Source organism: Phaenicophaeus curvirostris, chromosome Z (genome assembly GCF_032191515.1).
Source record: "Phaenicophaeus curvirostris isolate KB17595 chromosome Z, BPBGC_Pcur_1.0, whole genome shotgun sequence".
NCBI classification, from domain to species: Eukaryota; Metazoa; Chordata; class Aves; order Cuculiformes; family Cuculidae; genus Phaenicophaeus; species Phaenicophaeus curvirostris.
In genome coordinates this window covers 60,649,854-60,672,857 of record NC_091431.1, presented here as the reverse complement: position 1 = coordinate 60,672,857, position 23,004 = coordinate 60,649,854, and the positions used below count along the sequence as shown (strand labels likewise).

The 23,004-nt window shown below is 41.3% G+C and overlaps 1 protein-coding gene across 1 annotated transcript; it reads left to right on the top strand.

Annotated features, from left to right (window-relative positions):
• The first annotated feature begins 12,715 nt into the window (after nucleotides 1–12,715).
• On the top strand, nucleotides 12,716–22,678 carry NIM1K (NIM1 serine/threonine protein kinase). The gene is made up of 3 exons (XM_069880122.1): nucleotides 12,716–13,961; nucleotides 19,673–19,941; nucleotides 21,832–22,678. Exons 1-3 carry the CDS (start codon nucleotides 13,670–13,672, stop codon nucleotides 22,579–22,581), a joined length of 1,311 nt encoding a protein of 436 aa, XP_069736223.1. The 5' UTR covers nucleotides 12,716–13,669; the 3' UTR covers nucleotides 22,582–22,678.
• The last annotated feature ends 326 nt before the right edge of the window (nucleotides 22,679–23,004 follow it).

The following is a 23,004-nucleotide window of genomic DNA, read 5'->3' as shown; positions in this document are numbered from 1 at the left end:
TACCTCCACTGCAGGCTTTGCTGTCTTCAGGCAAGTGAGGAGCAGGCACTGGTGGTCTGTCAGGACTAAGAAGATAGAGGTGACAATGGCAAGTGCTTTGGGTTGTCAGAGCCTATGTGAGAAGAGGACTTCCAGTAACACCCCTTGCTCTGCTGATTAATGGTTTTCCTTGGGTGTCCCATGTGTGAGTCTGTGTTAGCTCTCTCCCTACCCATGTGCCTGTGTGATCAGTGTATTGTAGATTTAGTTGAAATTGAAAACGGAAGGATGTGACATGGAAATTTTGAATTCAGGGCTATGGTACGGGGGTGGGGGGAAAGTTTGAGCATGAGTCCTTGAGCTCACACACAGGCATCTGACCCTGCTTTTGTTTCACTGGCTCCATTGAAAGAGCATGTCATTTGCTGTGTGTTGATGCAATGAGAAAGGCTTTATTCTGACTTGATGTTACTGTTCACGTCACCTTAGAAACAAGGGTAATTGTCTGGAAATGGGAGGAGAAGTGCTGAGAAAACTTTAAAATCAGAACCAGTTTTGGGGAGTGCATTCAGCAGATGTGAGTGGGCTTTGAAGTCTTGTGGACTCAGTAATGACCTTGATGTTGTGACTGGGAGTTTCTGACTGCTACAGCATGAAAATGAGAATTAAGGTCTTGTGCATGTTGGAGACTTCTTCCACAAGGTACCTGAGCTGGTGGATACTGAGGTGAGAATCAGTTGCAGGACAGTTCCACAGAAATTCTATCTTTCAGAAGTGCTTTGTGAAGACTCCCTAAATCTGACAGCTTTAGCACTGGCAGTTCACTTTTGGTTTTAGTCTCCACTAATCCTTCCAAGAGTAACTACTGTGTGGTATATGCAAGGGATTTCAGCACTGTGAACAATGACTGCCTGCAGAGGCCACAGGAATTTTAAACCTGATTTGGACTCAGATTCTGTTTGTATTAGTAGACAAGTTTTACATTTGCTGTTTTCATATGTGTGAGACATTCCGCTTATGGAGGGACTGTGAAATACATTTCAGTACAAAAGGGATATGAAGGTGCTCAAAAGATGTCTGTGTTTATCTGAATTTTGGGCAGCCAACATTGGATCATCTTGTGAAATCATTTGAGGAAGGATGAAAAAAACGCCTCTATTTACATCATGTTTTCTGTCTTCCTTGAATTAGTATGACAGAAATTAGAAGTAAAAAATCCAAGTTACTCTGACATAACAACTGAAAAAAAATTGCATTAGAACTAGAATTCTCGTATGAGCTGAAGGAAGAGAACTCAATTTCATCAGGCCATCAAATGTATTGCCAAGTCTCCTTTATATGATGAGAAATTCTATGTTGTTAATAAAACAGGAAAGGTGAAGAGTTTTCATCTTCATCAGAAATGAGACTCCACTGTTGGCATCTCAGCCATCACGCTGGCAGCCTCATTTCTCCAGTGATCCTTTCAGTTCAGTTCCCATAGATTTATCATACCCTGTAGCCACCTGTGTGTGCATCTTAGGCATACACTAGTGACTCACCAAAGCTGTTGCCTTGACTGGTTTACTTCTCTAACGTGAACTGTACATACAAGCAATAATTCTGTGTATTTGTTTGTTCTAATGAAAAAAAAAAGAAAAACACCTTAAAGGAGTATCAGGAGTATCATCACTGAGGGGGTGAGCAGGAATTGGGACATTGTCTGGGGTGAACAATGATTATGTCTATGTGCACATCTAATTTTATCTTCTTGAACGAGAAGAGAGCACAGCACGGAAGGAGAAGCTGCCTTTTTGATTTGTTTTTAATTTAACAATGCCCACAAATGGTGACTGTGTTCAATTCTATATTGTGTCTACGGAAAATTCTGGAGATCTATATAGGGAGGGCAGGATACAGGCTTGATGCTGGCTTTGAGATGGGAGCAGGCTTTTGGAATAATAGTTCTCTGGTTTTTATGTTGAATACTAAAATGATCACTGTGGTAAATAACTGTATCTTTGTATTTTGAGTGGCTAGTGGTGCCCTCAGGTTTAAAAATGAGAGACAAATACGGTTTAAGTCTTTTCTGTCAGTAAAGAGAAGCTGTTCATTCATGCCAACCTTATGGTTTAGAGGTTATGAGAATAATCTCCTTCCAGTCCTGTTGAGCATTACATGTTGTCACCAGATTAAGTGGTGTGATTAGCTGGGTTTAAGTGCTAATTTTATGAAGAGGGTGCAAGAGACATAGATTTTCTTTCTTTCCTTTTTTCTCATCTAGTGCCATGGCACTGAGAAGTGCTGCTGCCATGCACATACAGGAGACGAAATATTGTTAAAGAAGGTTAAGTCAGAGACCAAGCTTTGAAGGAGTCAGACGAATCTGTTAATCTCTACAACAGAGGCTGAAAAGCTTAGTGGCAGCAAAGCTGGCAGTCGTAGCTCAAGGCAGTGCTGACTCTGTTTGCACGTGGTACACCTTCAGGTAAAAATAAAGACAGTGTCATGTCTACTTGAGCTGCTGGCTGGAGAATTGTTTCCAACGCTTCTCTTTAGGAGATGATTGTGAGACTGCTTCCTGAGAGGTTTCAGACTCTTACTAGAACACCGTTTCTCAGTTGAGGGGCTAGGAGATCAAACAAGTCAAAGTCCCCTCTTAGCTGTAAAATCTTTTACTGCAAATACTGCAACTCTCCACATGCCTTCATTTCCAGGTCTGTTTTCTACAATAGCTCTGTAGTGCTAAAATGACATAATGTCATTTATAAATTTCTGTGAAGAACAGGAGATGTTTGTCTTGTTTTTACAGTTCTTCACCGTGCAATTTTTTAATAATCAGGATGATAGAAGGGTGCCTGTCTCAAGAAAAGAGTTGCCATCCTGCCTTTGAGCTCAGGATGATGGATCCACCATGTGGGAACTTGACCTTTTACTGCCATGACCAGCTGCCATCCCATCCAGCATCTGACCTAGTCCCAGAGTTTGTCCTGAGACAATGTGACCTGCTGGATTCCCAGCTGCACTTCATTCAGGTTTCAGGGCAACATTAAACATTTCTCAACACATTTCATCTTGCAGGCCCTGTGTGTTAGCCTGCTCAGTTTGAGAAATCTGAACAGGCTGTTCCTCTGTTCTTCTTGTTCCCATTTTCCTCTATTCTCAAAAGCTATCCTAGAAATTTTAGCAGGCTTATAAATATATACTTTTAAATGTGCAGTCATTTGAACTTCCAGTGACACTGTGATGTGTGTTGTCTTTAGTATTATACAAAACTGTGATTATGGTTTTGAAGTCAGTCTTTTTTCTCCATACATTTTGCTGTGAGCATGTAATCTCGTGTCCACACAAACAGCAGTTTCATTCTTAAGTGTCTTGACAAAAGCCCCACCCAATATATTTTCTAGTGTAATTTTAATGATAAATGGAAAAAACATCGATTGTTCTCAAGCAATTATCGCTGATAAAGTAGTATAGAATTTTATTATATTTTGACTCCCTACATTTCTTTATCTTCTTTGTTTTCAAACTCTAATCATTTCTGTTGATTGTTTTCCTGCTTTACAAAGTAAAATAAATCTAGAGATTTTTTTGCCTTTCATTGAGTTCTGCTGTACTTGGGCAGCCAGCTTCTCTTGTGTTGACAGAAGGCAGCTAGAAAGGGGTAAGCATTAAACAAATCCAGGAGTGATTAGTCGGTGAATGAAATGCTAGAATTGTTATATTGTCATCTATTTAAAAATAGATTACTTTTTCAGAACTTTAGTATAATGGGAACAGCTTATAAACTTTTCTGTGTGTCTCTATTCTCAGATGCACCTCTGCATTCTAATCTGAAATTCTCCTGCAGATTTCCTCAAGGAGGGAATTCATGGAAGGTGAGGACTTCAAGTATCTTACCTATAGACTTCTGCATAAACTCAGGATTTTGGATTGTGTGATGTGAATGGTGGTTCTGAAAGTATAGAAACCGTGTAAGTGTCTGCATCAGGGTGAGCGGGTGTTTGAAGGGAAGATTATGGTTTAAAGTTGTTCTTAAATTTGTTTATGCTCTTCTTCTGAATATTTTGACTTTTTGCTTCCCCAGTGAACCTACACTCCCTGAAACCATTGAATACATTCTGTGTCTGTGTAGTACCATAGAGTAGGACTTAAATTCCATTTTGCAAGTTTGTCAAAATATGGTCCTCAAACTTAAAACACTGAATGTGTTACTTTGTTAAAATTTTACTTAGTAACATCTGTCTAAGGTTTTGAGTTGTTTTTGTGGTCTTCTGTGTGTTAAACTTTCAGATATTTTGTAGGGCATTTCAAATGCAACATAATATATATTTAGCAGTTAAAAAAATCCTTTGAACAACAGTTTCTTTTCCAGTGGATTTAATTAGAAAAATTAAATGGAAAGTACATTGAATGGTATACTAATGCAGATGGATACACAGATTTGAACTGTTCTCTTTTTTATGTAAGTAAGTCTTCAGTTTGAGAAAGGTATTAATAATAGTAGTCTGTGTTTCAGGACAGATACTCAACAAATCTCAGTAAGATGAGCTAATGAAATTTAATACTAGCCAAATTTACTAACATAAATATTCGTTCAATTCAGGACAGCTTTTAATGTTCAAATGCCATAGGAAAAGCAGGATGGTTTTAAGGATTTGAGACGTAGCAATATTTTAGCATGACCCTGACTTTCAGCAGATCAGTAGCAAGCTATGTATTGCTCAGACATCTGAGATGTTCCTCTTCTGTACTTTCCCAGCAGAAGAGTCTTGTTCTGTGCCTTCCCTCAAACTCTGACAGCCTTCCCTGCCCTCAAAGCCTGGCTGTTGTTTCCCTGCTGATCCTTGCAGCAGGAAAGGCAGTTGCCTAAATGTGTTTTGGTACAGGCTTCTCAGCACATACTGCTGTATTTGTGTGTTTGGTTTGAGGGGCAATATTATGATTTCTCCAGGGCTCCAAAACCAGACAAGTTTAAGAGGTGGGGTACGGGTGGTGGTGGAATAAAAAGCCTGATTTTAGTGGGTACTGAAGCTGAGGTTACAAACAATAAGTAAAACCTAGAGTTGCGCTCCAACTTCTTTGGGCTTAAACCTTAGGATCCTTAACATACACCACAGCAGCTGAAGCTGAGAGAACATTTCAGTTTGTAGTAGGCTTGTCTTGAGTGTTGCTTGCTGCCACTATGCTGCTTCTGTAGATCCCATTTTCAAAAATACCCATCCTAATTTCACTTCTGTTCTCACTCCAGTGGAAGGGGAACCTTAATGGGCGACATTTCTTTGATATACAGAGATTAGTAACTTATGACCTGTAGGATGTCAAGTAAGATCAGGTGGCTTCCTGCTAAGCTTCTCGCTGAGTCTTGAAGATTTACTGTTCATTAAGCAGTTTTCAGAAGTTAGTTGAAGCTTCAACAATTCTGGTGAGCTTGTACTTGTTCCCCTGCATGGCTCTGTGCCTGCAAAAATCAGGGAAGGTGTGCAGATGGCAGACCTGGTAGGAGGGTGCTGCCCCCTCAAATATTTCTCAGTACATGGTAACTGAACACAGGTTCAGAGGCTGGAGCTTGTGTGGGGAGTGGGTGGTCTGTGTGGTGAGAGGACTGTCGGTTTGAGAAGGCAGCCTGTGCGTGTATCGCTCCAGGTATATGACTGGGTCTACTTGCCCTTTCAGCATTATTTTCTGGTGGATTCTGGAGTTTTCCAATCTTATTGTCAATTATATAAAAGGTACAAATGCATATCTTTCCATCTAGGTATTTTTCTCTAAATGTTCTGAAAGTTCTCAGTACTGCAGTCACTTTGGGTCATTTAAAATTGGCAAGGACAGAGCGGTTTCAATGACACTTTCAGGGAATGGTACTTCAGCATTTATAAAACCAAGCAGAGAGTCATTATGGCATTTCTCCATTTCTCTATGGTTCCTGCTGGTTTTAAGTGGGTATTGTACAGCTACATCTATGACTTCCTTTAGTCAGGCTCAGCAATAAAAGTACTGTAATGCAGTGGCTTGTTAATGACGATTCAGGATAAGGGTTGAGTGACATTACTCTGGAAAACTGAAAATTCCAGGCTGTATAAAGTACATTTCACTGTTCAGCACAGGATTTATATCTGTCCAAATGTTCTCCTGGAAAATAATAGCAACGGCTTATCTTCTACCCAGATCCATTTAAAATCTACCTGGTAAATACTTAAACCTTCTCTAATCAGTACTTTGAGGAGTGCATATATATTGATTTAACTAAACTTAAATACATTGTATGAGGTAATCAGAGTTATTAGTATTTTCTAGGACCCATCTACTAGGTAAGCGGGAATAGTGAAATAAAATTGTATTAGACAATATAATACAGAACATTTTCTGGTTTTCTTTGTATGGAAATGTATTTTAAGTTTCTCTTCCCTGAAAATAATGGCAGGGTTTTGTTGCGAGTCACCCGCTTAGCAATGGATTTCTGCTTAAACATACAGTCATTTTCTTAAAATAAGTAAAATCTGATTTCCTCAGTGGCTTCAGTAAGACTCGTAGTGTTGGCTGCTTCATAATTCTTGTATTATAGCTTGCTTTTTCTAGAGAACTTATTTTGTTTTCATTTGAAAGCCTGTGAGTCAAATTAATTTTTGTTGAAGTAAATTAATTAGATGTAAATTTTGTCCTGTTATTTAAAAGGCTAATAAAGACTTTGTTGCATCTCTGTTCTTCAGAACACATGTTCAATGGAAACTAGTTTTACCTTGCAAGGACAATTCCATGGCAAATTGATTGACTCTCATTATACATTGGTGAAGGAAATAAAAGAGAATGGCCAGGTTTAAGTTTTAAGAGGATAAATTTTATTTCAAAATACAGGTAGTCTTCAAATTAATCTCCCCCTGTATTTCAAAGACTTGGAAATCAATGGGTTCTACTAATAAATTCTTTTTTGTCTTTGCTTTTAACACAAGTTTCTGTGCAGTTCAAAGAAAAATTAATTCTCTCTCTCCCTAGCTGTTTTTATCATGCAATGTTAAAAAGGGATGAAAGGGATTTCCACCCTGTTTTGTCTTCTACTTCACAGGTCTCAATGTATTAACTTAGTGTAGTCAGTGTCATGTTGATTGCTGTGCATTTATTTTCGTTTCAATACACCCCATAGAGTCTGCAGACTGAGGGTTTGATGCTGGACCCCACCAACTGTGCTGTACTCAACCTGTGCTGGCATCAGCTCATCTGGGACTAGGGGTTACATCTCAAAGCTGAGGGTTCTGTGCAGCCTGTCTTCCTTGATGGTCTCACACAAGAGCTGGAATAACCAGCCTGTGGGCAGATAACACTCAGGGGAGTGGAAAGGTGAGTCTGTCCTGCACTTGACTGCCAGCATCGCATGAACTGCCTGTCCATAGCCCTGCAGGGCTCCTCTGAGCTGTTGCTGTTCTGCTGAGGCTGGTGCAGGATGACCTTGCTGACGCCAGCCCAGACTGGTATTCCACCTCTCTGTGAGCTAGGCTGGAGCACTCCCTGCACGCAGCCAGTGACTACATAGGAGAGAGCATGGTGAGAACTTTTAGGGGATGATCGCAGACTAGGGCACACCTGGGATTTTTCCCCTCTATTTCTTCTTTCTGACTTGGTGAGGAGGAAGTAGGACTAAATGTGAAAGCTTGCTTGCTTAGATCTATAATCTTCTGCCACAGTGACCTGTGTAGATGGCTGTTCTCCACACTCCTGCCTGCCGGGATGCAGGCTGGCCGAATAAGAACCTTGAGTGAGAGCTCAAGTTCCAACTGGGAAATATCCGTCTGTCTTTAGGGGTCCATCCCAGAATGTATGTGGGATCAACCCAAAAGATGAGGGTTTTAATCTTTCTAATGAGGCTGTGGGGGGCACTTCATTAGGCAGCCACCTGTACTCTGCTTCAGTATGCAGGGCGCAGGATTATTAAGCTTCTAAATAAGTTGCAAAGTCCATTTTCTTCTCTTAATTACTGTGGGCTAGAGGTAGTGGGTTCCAGGGTAAAGTTTCTTTGATTGGCTTTTTTTTCCTTTTTATACCAGGATTTCTTATTTTCTTGGTTTGGCGTCAGTACACACAGTAGGTCTGTTGTTGTGGTGAAGGAGTCAGTACAATACGACTATTTGTTACCTCCTCCTACTTCCTCTCTTGGTGCTCTGGCCAGCAAGGGAGGTTTTGCATGGGAGTCATTGAAGGGTTTGTGTTCTGTTACACCAAGTAATGTGCAATAGAAAAAAATAATAGAGTCCCCAATCTTTAATATTATTTTTTGTTAGCTTTCTCTTTCTCTTTGTCATCTGGAAGCCAGTCCTATGGAAGAGCTGAAGTTGCTCACTGTCTTGGTGCTGTGTCAGATTGTCAGAAGACCTGCTGTTACAGTCTGACCCATCCAGAGACATTAGATGTTGCTACTATTGTGCCTTTTTACAACCTGAAATGTGCTAAATGAAGTGATGGAAGAAGCAAGTGCTGTGACTCACCATAATGCATGCTACAGTCATTCTTTTAAAATATTGTGACATAAACCTTGCCTTAAAAAACAGGCTTTCATGTAACTGAAAAAGTAAGCAGAGCTTATGCATAGTCTGCTGTATAGGATCAATCTCCCATTTTGCTGTCTAAAACAACTCTTATTTCCACGTGTTACAACACTTGTGCTGTTTCACATGGTTTTAGAAGTGTGCACAGTGTTGTTTTAAATTGCCTTGGCCAGGGCTCCAGGGCTGCTGCATAAGTTAATATTCCATGTGTGGAATAAAAAAAGTTGTGGCTTAGGAAGCAATATTTATAAGGTTAAGAACTATGCTGATCATGCCTGGTTTTCATCAAACCATAAATGGCAAACTGAATGCTGTGCTAACTAACAGTAGCAATTCTGGGATATACTGAAATGAGTGGCATGTGGGCTTCGGAAGAGAGAGCAAGTTGTTTCTCCATAGTCAATGTGGTGCTCCTATTTCCTTCCACCTAGACCGGGAACATACAGGTCTGTGTTCAGCCTGTAAATGTGCTGTTTTGATCTTTTATATAACAACTCATACAAAGCTCTGTTGTGTATTTTATATAGTCACTCTCTTTTCTGGCATTCGCAGAAATAACACTGAGAGAGCTTCTTATTCAAATCCAGAAAATGTGCTCAAGGTGAACCTAGAACAAACATTGATTTCCTTTGTCTGCAACAGCCGTGCACTGAACCAATATTACTTGAGCAAAAGTACAGAAGTGGAGCTATTGCTTTCCCTGTATTGGTGAAAGCAGTTTGTGGCTGCACAGACCTTTTGTGTTGTATTTGGTACAGGTCTTGTGAACTGTTCTGATGGGCTCTCATTTTTTATAAAAGATAGGTCTTCTATTTGTAGGAGTGTATTAGGTCATTGGTATTTTCTTGCAATACCTGAACTTTCAAAGCTATGTTTAAAAAAAGGGCAAATATTTTTCTTGCAGATGACTTAAAAACCAAAAATAAATCCCTGCTATTTTAAATTCCATTTGGTTCTACAGTTGGTTTGCAATGTGTATCAGGCACTAAGAAGGAGACAAGCTCTTCTTCAAGGGAGGTCAAACAAATACAGCTGATCCCCCAGCCTAGAGAAAGACCTCCAAAATCCTGCTTTCCTCAGGTTAGGCAGCAGAGGGGCTGAAAAGAAAATGCTGGTGGATGTATTGCAATATCCAGTGGCATCCTCATAGAAAGTCCTCTCAGTAATTGAGCAGTAGGAGACTATCTAATGTGACTTCTTTCACATTCACTGGGAAAGGAGCTGCATCAGTTTAAGCACACAAAGCTGAACAGGGTATTTTTTGCCTCTCCAGAAGACAGGCTTAATAAAAGAGATCAATTTGCAAAACACAGCTCCTTGAGACCCGGTCTAACTGCCTCTATGTTTCCACATGCTCCATTCAAAGCTTCTTAAAATCAGGTCAGTTTCATGTGTGTGCCAAGATGGAATTTTAGGAACCAAAGCCTGTACCTCCAGTGATCTCTCTTTTTTTTTTTTTAATTTGATCCTTTTTCCTTCATTCTAAACTTCCTTAGAGCTATGATGCAGGGTTTAAAATGAGCCTGCAGCTGCAGCCTGAGGGTATTTAGCGCTTCTTAGAATTGAACCAGAATGTCAGTACCTGGAAATATTTGAAAAACAAGGTTAAAGAAGAGCAGCGTTGAGTTAGCACAGGATTGATGCATCTGTTCACCTATTGATGTATCTGTTCACTCTGTCATGTGTTCTTTTTAGAATGTTATTTTGTTTTCCTTCTTTTCTTTTTATTAATAATTTGGGCAGATAATTTGTCTTGATTTTTTTTCAGGTCACTAGTCAGCCAGATTGGAGAAAAAAAAATTAAATCATCGCCCTCCATTGTATTTAGATGACTTCTAATTTCCTTGTTTCTTCCTTTTCTCTTAGAATTATTTTCTTTTACAGTCAGTGCCCTTTTGCATGGTACATGGGTGGATTTTACTGGTTTAGATTACAGGAAGGAACGTAGGCCATAAATAGATGGTATATATTCTGCTAACACCAGGAATACCAAAATAGCTCATCTTAAAAGACAGGGGAAGCTGAGCCAGTTGGCCAAATGCCAGGAGATTGCAGGGTTGACAGTGGCAAGTCTGAAAGGGAGATTAATGGCTGGCTGTGCTCTAAAAAAGAGCACATTTGACCCAAGGAGAAATTCATCTGGGACAGATTCTGGAAGACCCATGTGCGAATGCGTTAATGCGGTTTTGACTTCCTCTTGACACCACTTTTCCTGCTTGATCCTGGGATTCCCGTGGGGTGTGTTTGTCTCTATGATACTGAATGATCAGATAGACTGGGGTAGGTGCCTTCTCTGCCTTTGCTGAATGTATTTATTTGTATAAGCATGTTTAAAGCAAATCCTTCTTATGCAGTCATCCCTTTCTGTACAGACAGTTAACTGCAAAGGCTCTGATTATTTTTTCAGAAGACTGTCTTTAGCTGAGTGACTTCTGATGCTGAATAGGGTGGCATTCATAAGACTCAGCTATCTGGAGCATCCTGGTTTTCTTTGGTTTTCTTTCCGCTGCTAGTAGCAGCAGTTTTGTGTTTCTCCTTCTGCAAGAACAGAACTGTCTGTACCTGCCACCCGGGAGTGCTCAGGCTACAGCCTTAAGCTACAGCTGCTCTTTGGGAAGGTGACTAGGATGTCATAGCCCATCCAAAGATCTTTAATTACATAAGAATTTGTATCTTGTACATGGCACCTCTGATATTGCTCATGAAGTTTTCCAGAATTTTTGTATGGACAACCTGAGCTGCTGTGGTTTTCCTCAAGATCAAATAGTGAAATGGGAAAAGAGTTCAGCCTTTCTAACATCTGAATCACTGTGGACCAGTGGCTTCCGAAAGTGCTGCTCTGCCAGAGTGCCGTCCACTGTTAAAACTGTGAAATACAGCTGAGTTTCATGGAACAAGTTTTCTGTTACCTTAAAATACTCTTTTGATGTGAAACAGATTACAACAGAAAACAACTATGGGGCAGAATTTGTGCAATCTTGCCAGAAATTGTCCTTTACCCAAATGGAGCAAGAGAATGAACAGAGAATGTAAAGTTTGAGTTTAGGTTAGGTTTTGATTTGCTTGGGGATGGGATGTCCTTCCACACTGATTTTTTCTTCTTCAGTATCAAATAATAATCTAGAGGGAACATTTGCTGCTAAGTGAGGCTGGCTTGATGGGAGAACACTGATGATGTTGTTGAGGATCCACTTGACTTCTCCCCTACTAACTATTTCAGGATTTGGCCAGTAGCTGTAGCACACGTGCAGTATTTATCGCGGTTCTGATTCTGATTAGATCTAGAGAATAACATAAGATTATTTATCATTATTTTATACTTTTTCTGTCAACCTTGAAAACGTCCCTTTTCTTCACAGGAGTGAGACAAAACAGTGGCAAGGATTTCAAAGATGTCATGGAACAAATTCATTCTCCCTCCTTTACAGTTATAAACTGTGCCAGCCATAAGTCTGCAGCATGCACAGGAAGAAGCATTCCTGGCTCAGAGAAGTGACAGGGAGAAGTGATGGACCTTCCTGTACCCTGAGGCTGGGGCAAAGCCAGGCTCTGTGCATTTCCCTGGGCAGAGCTGTCTGTGATGTGGCCGCAGCATGGAGAGGTGAAGCAACTTGCAAAATCACTCATATGCGTCTCCGGTCAAGAAGCGGTTTCCCAGAGCCTGGGTCTGTCACCTTGGCCTCTCTGTGGAACCAGCTGAGTGCTTCTGTGTCATTCTAATTCCCATTTAATGAAATCACAGCCAGCTGCCCGTTCTTTGCCCTTACCTAGTGCCTTTGGCCTCTCCTCCTCTTGCACAGGCAGGATTTGGAGGTTTAGAGGGCAGCTCCACCTGGCTGTGTCACATGCTTGCTTCTAGTGCAGCACCTCAGGTGACTGTCTACCTTCCCTAAGCTCTTGGCATTGAGTTACTGGTCTAATTCTCTCCCCCTCAGTCTGGTGAATCTGTACATGATGGCAGTGGGGTGTCTGCTGCTTTCGTCTGCCAGGCACTGCTGCAGCCTGGGAGCAGAAGAGGTGAGCATTGACACTGCCTGCGCTTTCCTGCCCAGCTCACTGCCCTCAGGCATGTGCCGCATGACTAGCAGTTGCTGATCAGCTCCTAGTTTTAAAGGTTAAAGAAGAAAGGTAACGAAGAAAAAAAAAAGAAAGAAAAAGGTAAAGGTAAGTGATTGTTGTGTATTTAGAATAAGGATTTTGTCTGTGCTGCCAAACAGAGTTAAATTTATGAAATTGTATGTGGTGTGCTGTCATTCAGCAAAGCGTGCGGCTGTTACATAAAGGTTTTAACGACTTTCTTCATCTGTCTGCTCAGGAACATCATGCGTCTGGCAAAATTTTGAGAAGGCTCAAGGCGTTAAAGAAAGCTCATCTAAATAAAGGAGGGTTAACGTGACATTGCAGTTACTTAATCCTGTATTGTCCTGCCATGTGACTGCAGGAATACTGAGGCTCAGCGTTTCTTTTGCTTGGTGCACAGATTATGCTTTTCCCATCTTCTTCCAGGATCATTTGCTTTGTTAAACCTGCCTTGGGAAGGAAACAGAGGCAACAAACATTTTACAGCAAGGCTTGGTGACTTTTTCAAGGCACGGTGACGTGTACACAGGCTGAAGAATGAATCAAAGGCAAATCTTACGTCCAGCTCTTGGACCGGCACCAGAATCAGGAAGAACTGCGCCCTTAAGGTCAGCTATTCGAAATGAAGTGGAAGCCTCTGGATTTATTGAAAGTAGTTAATCAGCTATTTGTTTGACCTCTGTCTATCAAATAATTTTCAAATCAGCACGTTGAAACCTGAAAATTTATGTCAAATGTTTTGCATGTGTCAAATGTACTGCACAAACAGTGAGCATCTCGCTGCTTTCTTGCACAAAGTTTATAGTTTTAATTGCAAAGCTGCTTTTACCTTGTAAAAGAAGATCCTGACATACTTCATCGGTAGAGATGGACACAAACGGCTTCCAGTTTTATCTCTGATTTTGAACAGAACTGCAGTATGTAGATATGCAGTAATTTCCAAATTAATCCTTGGACTTTCGGTAAGCTGCTTTTTTTGCTATGTTGGTCATAGCGTCCATTATGTGCAGAACTGCATATTTGGACAGAATTATTTCGTTTACACTACTTATCAGGACATCTTGTTAAATGGAGAAGTGATTACCCTATAGACTATGACAACAGGATATGCGAATGAAGGAAGTCTTGGAAAACACCGCTATTCCAGGTGGCATCGCGAGGACAGTGGAGAAGACGATGGGCACCAGGAGTGCTATGGAGAAGCTGAAGAAGGCAGACAGCACAGGCTGACCCCATTTGAGAAACTAATGCAGGATATGTCCCAGAATGAAAAAGTGGTGAAAGAATTAACCTTGGGAAAGAGAATTGGCTTCTATCGAGTCAGAGGAGAAATAGGAAGTGGGAATTTCTCACAAGTGAAGCTTGGAATCCATTCTCTAACCAAAGGTAGGCACTGCCATGTGGGTCACATCTGTGCTGAGCGCCCTAGTTCTGTATGTATGCAAATGGAACTCTCTGGGAAGAAAGATGCTGTTTGTAGCTTAAACACACATATAGTTTGTATGTGTCTTCTCTTTTTCTTCTTTTTTTTTTTTTTTTTTGTGAGTCTATAAGCTGAATCACAGACAAACGCTTAGGTTTGGACTAGGCTTAAAAAAAAATCCAAACTATTTTCTGTAGGTGGCAGCCATTACAAAATTCACCTCTGCACTTCACGGAGTTAACACATCTCATCCCGTGGCTCAGGCACCCCACATTGTAAAGCATGATGTTGTGCCTCCCCTCCTAGAACTTGTCCTGTCTGCCTTCCCCCTTCGCTGACCCAGCTGCAGGGCTGTAGGTGCTAAAGCCTCAGGGCCATGTGGCTGGGCGTGCTCCTGCCCACAGCCAGAGGTGGCAAGGCTTCCTTTGTCTCATCACAAATTTGACTAGTATTCGGTCACAGTCATTTTGGTGAGAAATTTTATGCCTGCTTTACTGACTATTTTGTAGGTGGTTCTTACCGCAAAAGGCTGGGGCAGGGTTATAGGTGTGGGCTGAGCAGGTGCTGGGAAATGAGATCTCCTACAACAAACCCAGGGGCTGTGTTGAACTGTCAATTGTTTTTTTAAGTACTGAAAAGTACCCTACATGCTGCTTCTAGGAAAAAATAAAATGGCTAGTTAACTGCAGCAAACACTTCATGTGTTTCATTATAGGGTGTAACAAAGAACTTTTCTTCTGTCCTGCCTGTGACTGTTTGACCATAACAGACGTTGTTCTTGTTTTCCCTCAGGGAGGAGTAGGTTTGCCCACATCTTTGTACAATATCATCTTCTGGTTTTCTTCTGATAGTCTTCCACTTCCAGAGTGATTGATTTACCTTCCCCCGCATTGTCCTGTAGGTGACAGAACAAGATACAACACAAAGCCTTTGTGCCTTATACTCTTTCATTATCTCCTCTGACCAGGCCAGACTGCAGAGGTGTGAAAGCTCACGTTTATCCCTTGTGTGAAGTGGTTGTTACACTGGCAATCAAAGTGGGGAACTGATGGTATTTATTTTTTTCCAAATATAAACTTGCCTGTGCCTAAAGGTGCTTCAATTGAGTGTAGATTGTTTGTTTGTTTGTTTTACTTGTTTCAGACAAGCAACTCTTTTACTTGGCCCACAGTAAATCGTTTACCTTTCTGTAATTTCCGCCCCCCCCCACAAGAGTCTTTTGTTTACTGTTGGAGGGAATGCTGCTCCTGTATTGGGAACAGGAGAAATGCTACTAAAAATGCTAATTGAGAGGCTTGTGGCCTTTCAATACTTAGAGGGGGCTTATAAGAAATATGTGGCAAAACTTTAGCAGGGCATGTAGCAATAGGACAAGCGGTAATGATTTTATACTAAAAGAGAAGACATTTAGACTAGATAACGGGAAGCAATTTCTTTCACTGAGGGTGATCAAACACTGGAACAGGTCACCCAGAGAGATGGTAGACGTCCCAGGATGGTTCAACCAGATCTAGCTGAAGATGTCCCCACTCACTGCAGAGGGGTTGGACTAGGTGGCCTTCACGGTCCCTTCCAAACCAAACGATTCTATGATTCTATGAAATAAAGTTATAAATTTGGTCTGGTTGAACTCTTTATCCTTTTTACCTACTGAACTTACTTGAGATCAGGCGGCTTTAGTATTTGAATGGAGCTGACTGAAAAATTTTGAACTTCACTGAATATAGCGAGCTTGGACAAACTAAATACCAAAACCATTTTTTTTTCCTTGAAATGGTTCTTTTTCACCAGAAATCTCTCAAATTAATTTTCCTCAGCTTCTTAGTAGCTTTTTTGGTTAACACATTCACTGGGCAAGGAGTTAATTTCTTGATGGCACTTTGCAGCTGTCATGAAGAAGGAAGGATGAAGGATAGGTGTCTTCTGACTCCTCTCTGCCTGTAAGCTTATCTGTCCTCATAGATGCAGTATACGGATTGGAGACCAGGAACATGCACACATGTGCACATGCATACCCACCCCACCCCCCAGTACCCACAAAGAGGATTTTTTTTCCCCGCAGATGCACATCATTCTGTTGGTAATGCAGTGATGTTCCTGCACAGAGCTAATGAGTATGTCCTTTTTTTGCTGAGCATATAAATACAAAGTCTTCATCATTAATGCTGCTTGGATTTTTGTGGTAGGGGGAGGTGTATGTGTTGCAGAGCTGTTGTCATAGGGTGAAGTTCTAAGTAGGGTCTTTCTTTTTACATATCACTCTACATTAAAAAAGAAACTATTTTGTTCTCTACTAAGATAAGCTTTTGTAACAATCACATATCTGTGCTGTTCTGTAGCAGCAGGACAGGCGAAAACGGTTTTCTAGAGGAAACAAAGGAAAAACTGCAGGATCATATGGGATGAAGGACCTTGTTTCTCTCACAAGGGCTGTCTTGGTTACTTAGAGGATGCAGGACAATCTTTGGTGCAACAATGTGTATGGGGTTATTCAGATCATTGCCCACTCTATTAACCTGAGACTGGCAGAAATTTTCGCCAGAGACCTGCTTGCAAAGGACTGCAAGATTCCTAAGCTCTGTGAAAGGTTTATTCTACTTACCTTTCAGCTGACAAATGTTGTGTAAGAGCACAGCTAAATAGATGGCAATCAGGAGCATCCAATGTTTACAGCTAGTAAAAAGCAGTCTAATGTGGCAGGAATGTCCAGACACCTAGTTTTCCTTTTTTAAAAGCAATTTTAACTTGATTCTGTTTGTATTTTCCTTGTGCCGTATCATACAGCACTTCTTCCTGAAGTTATTTCTCAATCTTTCCCTAACTTCTCCTAGTACAATTTCAGACAGCTCTTTCCAAACCTCAGCATACACTGCATACAATCAAAGTCTCTCGCTGCTCACCTTTAGTATTTAGGCAAATAAGCTGCCTGCTAAAAATGCCCTTCTGTTCAGCACTGCTGCCATGCAAAGGTAATATGGGATTTCAAACCAAGCATTCTTTGGAAGCAGAGGGAACAAGTGTAAAAAGAAAAGGAGGGTGTCAGGTGTTTTACACTTTAGGTGGGCTGGTTTTGTTTGCATATCATGCGTATGCAACTGTCCTGATGTGGATTTAAAGGAGCTCAGTCCTGATTTATGGTGGTGTGTGAACAGGATCAGGCCCTTCAGTTCTAAATGGTTTTTCTTCCTTCTTTTCATTTTAAAACTGTGCAGGAAATCTGACCAGGAAGAGCAGTAGATTTCCAGCAAAAGTAAAGGGAAGGACTTTGGTCTTTTTAAGGCCCAGATGTCCCCAGCTTTTATAAATCAAGATGTAATGATGCAATTACATAGTTAAGATTGTAAGAACTGTTATCCCTATAGTATCTAAAGCATTTAGTTGTGCAAATGTTACCTACTGTGAGCTAATGCTCTTTCCACTTTGTTTAGGGGATCAATAGCTACCACCACGACAAAGGCTTTTTAGTCTTTCACCCCTAGGTCAGCAGTCAGACCCCTGCCAGGATCAGTGTCAGTGCTGTTCACATTCAATAGCTGCAATTCCTCCCCGTTCACAATGTCACCACCAGCACCACACAGGAGCAGGTATCCGCTTTCAGAAGGGTCTCACTAGAAAGCAGGGAACAGATCAGAAGCAGCATGGGGAAGATTGCCCCATGCTCAGCATGGGCTCCTTCTGAAAACAGGGACATGGAGCGATAATTCAGCACCCTTCACAAGAATCTCAATTGCTTGGAATATCTTATGCATGTATGTTACTGAGGAAGGTAAATACACCAAACATGGAGTTTTTTTCTTGATCTGTACAGAAATGTGCATCTGTATCCTTAACGTTTCCTTTAGATACGTTGACATAGTAAACTTGAGTTAAATGACTTCCTAATATTAAAACATTTTGAATGCTTTTATACCAGAACATACATACAAATGTAATGGCCTCCTCACTCTTCTCTTAAAGCAACAAGTAAACAATACTGAATTTTTACTTTTAATTTGCACCCCTGTCCTAGAAACCAAGGTGTGGGGTTTTTTCCTGAAATATTCTGTAAAACTGATTGTTAAGAAATCTGTGAATGTTTAAGTAGAATATTCTTGGGGGAAAAAGACCCCCACTTCTTCTCAGGAATAAACAGTTGTTTTTCAGCCATGATCCAGTTTAATTTTGCTGTCCTGACAAGTTACACAAAGCCACTGTAAACCAATTTTAACCTAATCCTTCAAACATCAGCCATATTCAGTAGAGCAAAGACAAAAGCCATAACGTGCCAATTAATACAGAAACATAAAGGCTATTGTGACTGACCTATTTGTACTGCTCTGAGCTACCCCGGTGATGTGGAGCTGCTGCAGATTTGTATCTGTGTTCTGTGGCCCTTGGCTTCACTGTAGATAAGCTACAGAAACATGTAAAACTTAACAGCAGCTTTGTATTACCAGGACAGCGTAAGACAGCTAGGTTTGGTGTCTTACAGGATCAAACTCCACTGTGTTTTATTCTTGCTCAGAACATAATCTGTCTGTGATGTGGATTCATGGCCCATTGTGGCATACAGACATAAAAATGTACTTCTGCTGTATTCTGTACTGTACCAAGAACTACTCATGCCTGAACACACTGGAAGAAGTGGCACAGCTGTCCTGAGAAAAACAAACATCTGCAATACTGATTTCGGTAACCGAGACTTTGTCAGGGTGTGGGATGAGAAGTCAGGGAACGGTTCTGTGGATTGTCCAGAGAAGAGCAACGAACCTGGTGAAGGGGCTGGAGAACAAGGCTTATGAGGAACGGCTGAGAGAGTGGGGGTTGTTTAGCCTGGAGAAGAGGAGGCTGAGGGGAGACCTCATTGCTCTCTACAACTACCTGAAAGGAGGTTGTAGAGAGGAGGGTGCTGGCCTCTTCTCCCAAGTGACAGGGGACAGGACGAGAGGGAATGGCCTCAAGCTCCGCCAGGGGAGGTTTAGGCTGGACATTAGGAAAAAATTTTTCACAGAAAGGGTCATTGGGCACTGGAACAGGCTGCCCAGGGAGGTGGTTGATTCACCTTCCCTGGAGGTGTTTAAGGCACGGGTGGATGAGGTGCTAAGGGGCATGGTTTAGTGTTTGATAGGAATGGTTGGACTCAATGATCCGGTGGGTCTCTTCCAACCTGGTGATTCTATGATTCTATGATTGTGCCAATGTAAGAAAACTTCTCCACTGTAAGCGTGCAGGGCTATAGACAGAGTCCCTAAATTACCACCAGGTTTGTCTGCTCTGCAGTCAAGCACCTGAATTTGTTACCTCCATTAGTCTGCAAGACTAGTCTTGCCTCTGAAGAGCTCTGAGCTAACAATGAAAGAGGAAGCACAGGCTTCCTTTACCAGCTTTAGACACCAAAAGCAGATGCTGTAACTATGGCCATCAAACAAATACTAGTGCTAGGAGAGCAGAAGATCTAATTAGCCCTTGCAGTACTCCACCTTAGCTACTTGAGCAGTGAGGAGGATGCTATAGATGGAAAGGGGTACAGCTGTTTGTGAAAGATGGCAGGGCTCAGCAGGCCTCTCTGGCTTAGCTTACCCTGATCAGAGGTGAAACTTCACTGCACTTCTATAACCAAGCATTATTTTAAGTAAATATTATAATCATTTATACCCATTGCATTAACAACATGGAAAAGCATTCTTCTTTTCAGAGAAAGTTGCGATTAAGATTTTGGACAAGACAAAGCTAGATCGGAAGACGCAGCGCTTGCTATCTCGTGAGATATCCAGCATGGAAAAACTGCACCACCCAAACATCATCAGACTGTATGAAGTGGTGGAGACACTCTCAAAACTGCACCTGGTGATGGAATATGCAGGAGGTGGGGAGCTCTTCACTAAAATCAGCATAGAAGGGAAGATGCTAGAAACAGAGAGTAAAATAATCTTCTCCCAGATCGTGTCTGCGGTGAAGCACATGGTAAGTTGCTCTTCTTCCACAGGCATGTTGCTCCCCCACTATTGTAGCAGATTTTGAGGATGTATCTTCCGGTTTTCAACTAGTAGGTTTACTGTTACCAAGATTTCAGGGCCACATTCCTGAAGAGAAAAACAGCTAGAGAAGAACTGTCTTGAAGGTATCTGGACCCATCTTAAGTTACTGACTCTCTGTTGACAGCTTTTGTTCCACCTGGAGGGTGGAACATCCCTTTAGCCACAGCCTTCCCTTAAACTGCTGTAGGCACCAGCTAACAAAGCTTCATTTCTTCTCCACACCTGTTTCAAAACACAAGATCAGTTGCTCTTCTGCTAGAAAGAAGCATTCCAGAGAAGAGGCTTGCTTATTAATCAATGTGGGAGACTGGCACTTAAGACAGTTAATTCCCAGTCCTCACTTTGGCACAAATCCATGAGGTTAACACCCAGCAAGGCACCTCCCCTTGTCTGGTTTCCCCTATCTGGATTTCGGATGATGGCATTTGTGCAGACCCCACAGCATCTTGTCCAGGGAGAAAAGGAGCAATTAACTACTTCAGGGACATCTCCTCTGAACCTCGCACAGTAACTACTGCTACTTAAATCAACTGTGTAACAACACGGGAAGACCAGTCTAGTCACTTGTTAAAGTTGGCTCAGGGTGCCCTCTGGTGGCTCATATTCTCCTCCCATGTAATAGCCCCAGGTGGAGTCAAAAGCCACGGTGTTCCCAGGCCAGACATATAGAAATGGCATTACAGGCTGCTTGTGGCATGTGTAAACAGTACACAGTTTTTATATATTTTGACAAAAAGTTTATATGGTCCTGTAAGTGATGGATTAATTACAACACCTTTTCCAAAGGACACGTACTCAGCAGCTATGGGACTTACTTTACACTTAAAGATCGCATCTATTTCTTAGTGGTAAACCCAGACTATCGAGCTGGTTAAACTCCTCACTTGTACACTTAGACTTCTGCAAAACCTTTTACTTTTGCTAGGCCATCAAATCCAGGCTACTTAAATTATATCCCACGGCTGTCAGTCCACATGAGTACAGAAGATTCCTGCCTGTTATTGATGACAAAGATCCTACAATGCTGAAGGGTTGGTTTCCTTTTTGCTCTCAGAGTCATGTGCCTTGTTACTTGAAGGGCAGGACAGAGAGTGCTAATCAAGACATGTATTTCACCACTAAGCAGAGCAAATTCCATTTGTGTCCTTGGCCACTACTGCCATTTGCGAGGAGGAAAAATTGAAGTTACAGTGGATGTGTTTATTTCAGATCTCCAAAACGAGAGTACACCACTAAATTGGTGTCTTGCATAACACAAAATACCACAAGGCACAAATGTCTGTGATCTTTTATCCTGCCACCACCAGATTATGTTCACTTGGCAAACTAACCAGCTTCACTTCTAAAGTTCACAACTTACAATGTATACAAAAATGGAATTAGTTAAAAAGAAAACATTTTTCTTACTTACATCACTACAGAGGTGTAGTAACTACAAAAGCAAGTTATTTTGAACTCTGAAAAAATTAGATTTTGTATATGAACATACCTCATCTTGTAGGATTAGCCATGATACCATCACAATTGCTTCATGAAAATAGTTGGTATTAGTTAACAAGGTAAGACTGCTATTCTTTAAAAAACCCAGCATCATTCTTCCCATCTTCTCCACTTAACCTATTTTATTTTTTCAGTAGAGAATTCAGTTGTATTTCTTGAAATACTTTAGATTTTCAATTTCATTGCAATACTCATCTCTGACTTTGACCAAGGTAGCCTCCTCTCTCCTGCGTGGTTATTTGTCAATGGTAAGACTGAGTCACTTGAGAACTTCCCCGTGAACAAGCTAATATGAATTTTTCCTGTTGTTCTACAGCACGACAATAATATCATTCACCGGGACTTGAAAGCAGAGAACATCTTCTACACCAGTAACACCTGCGTTAAGGTGGGAGACTTTGGATTCAGCACAATAAGTAAGAGAGATGAAACTCTGAATACTTTCTGTGGCTCTCCTCCTTATGCTGCCCCTGAACTCTTCAGAGATGAAAACTACATTGGCATTTATGTAGACATCTGGGCACTAGGAATATTGTTATACTTCATGACAACGGGGATCATGCCATTTCGGGCAGATACAGTGGCCAAACTGAAAAAGTGCATTCTTGAAGGGACATACAGTTTGCCTCCTTGCCTCTCAGAAGCTTGCCAGAAACTGATAAAAGGAGTCCTTCAGCCAGTACCAACTGAAAGATACTCAGTTAAACTTATTATGAACAGTGAATGGATGCAAGGCATACAGTACCCCAAACCCTTACAGCCATTTAAATTGGAACCAAAGTACTTATCGGACATCAGTACGCTCAAAGAGGAAGAAATAGAAGTGAAAAATATTCTGGGAGATCTGGGTATCACAGAAGAGCACATTCAAAATAACCAGGGAAGAGATGCACGCAGCTCAATAACAGGCGTCTATAGAATTGTTTTACACAAAGTACAGAAGAAAAGGGCACTGGAATGTATTCCTATTATGTCCCACCCAGACCCCAAGGAACAAGACTTGAGGAGAGGAATCAGTCCTTACAGTGAGATGAAGCACACATCCAAGCTGTGTTCCATTTTATAAATTGCACTGGAGGCTTTCTACTCAGCATATTTAACAAAGGGGATAATTCATTTTTCACAAGTTCCAGTGTGACATTTTTTGTAATTTCTGAATAAACTGCAATGCCTCATCTCCTTTCCATTTCTCAAGTCACAGTGAGGTGCTCACACACAGAGCTCTTGCGCACTTGTTCGACCCTTGCACCAAAGACCCAGTGTAGCCAGTACAGGAACACCATTAAATGGAATAGGTAAGAGATCATTAGCAGGGGTTGATCTTTTAGTAAGGATCGGATAGTACTCCATTTAATCTCTGAGCCTATCTGTATGTGCATATGACAGGTAACTCATTGCAAAGTTGTGCACAACCTTGACCCATCTTTACCACTGCAAACCAGTTTTTATAGAGAATTAAATTAATGCAGGAAGCAGACAATCTAAACTG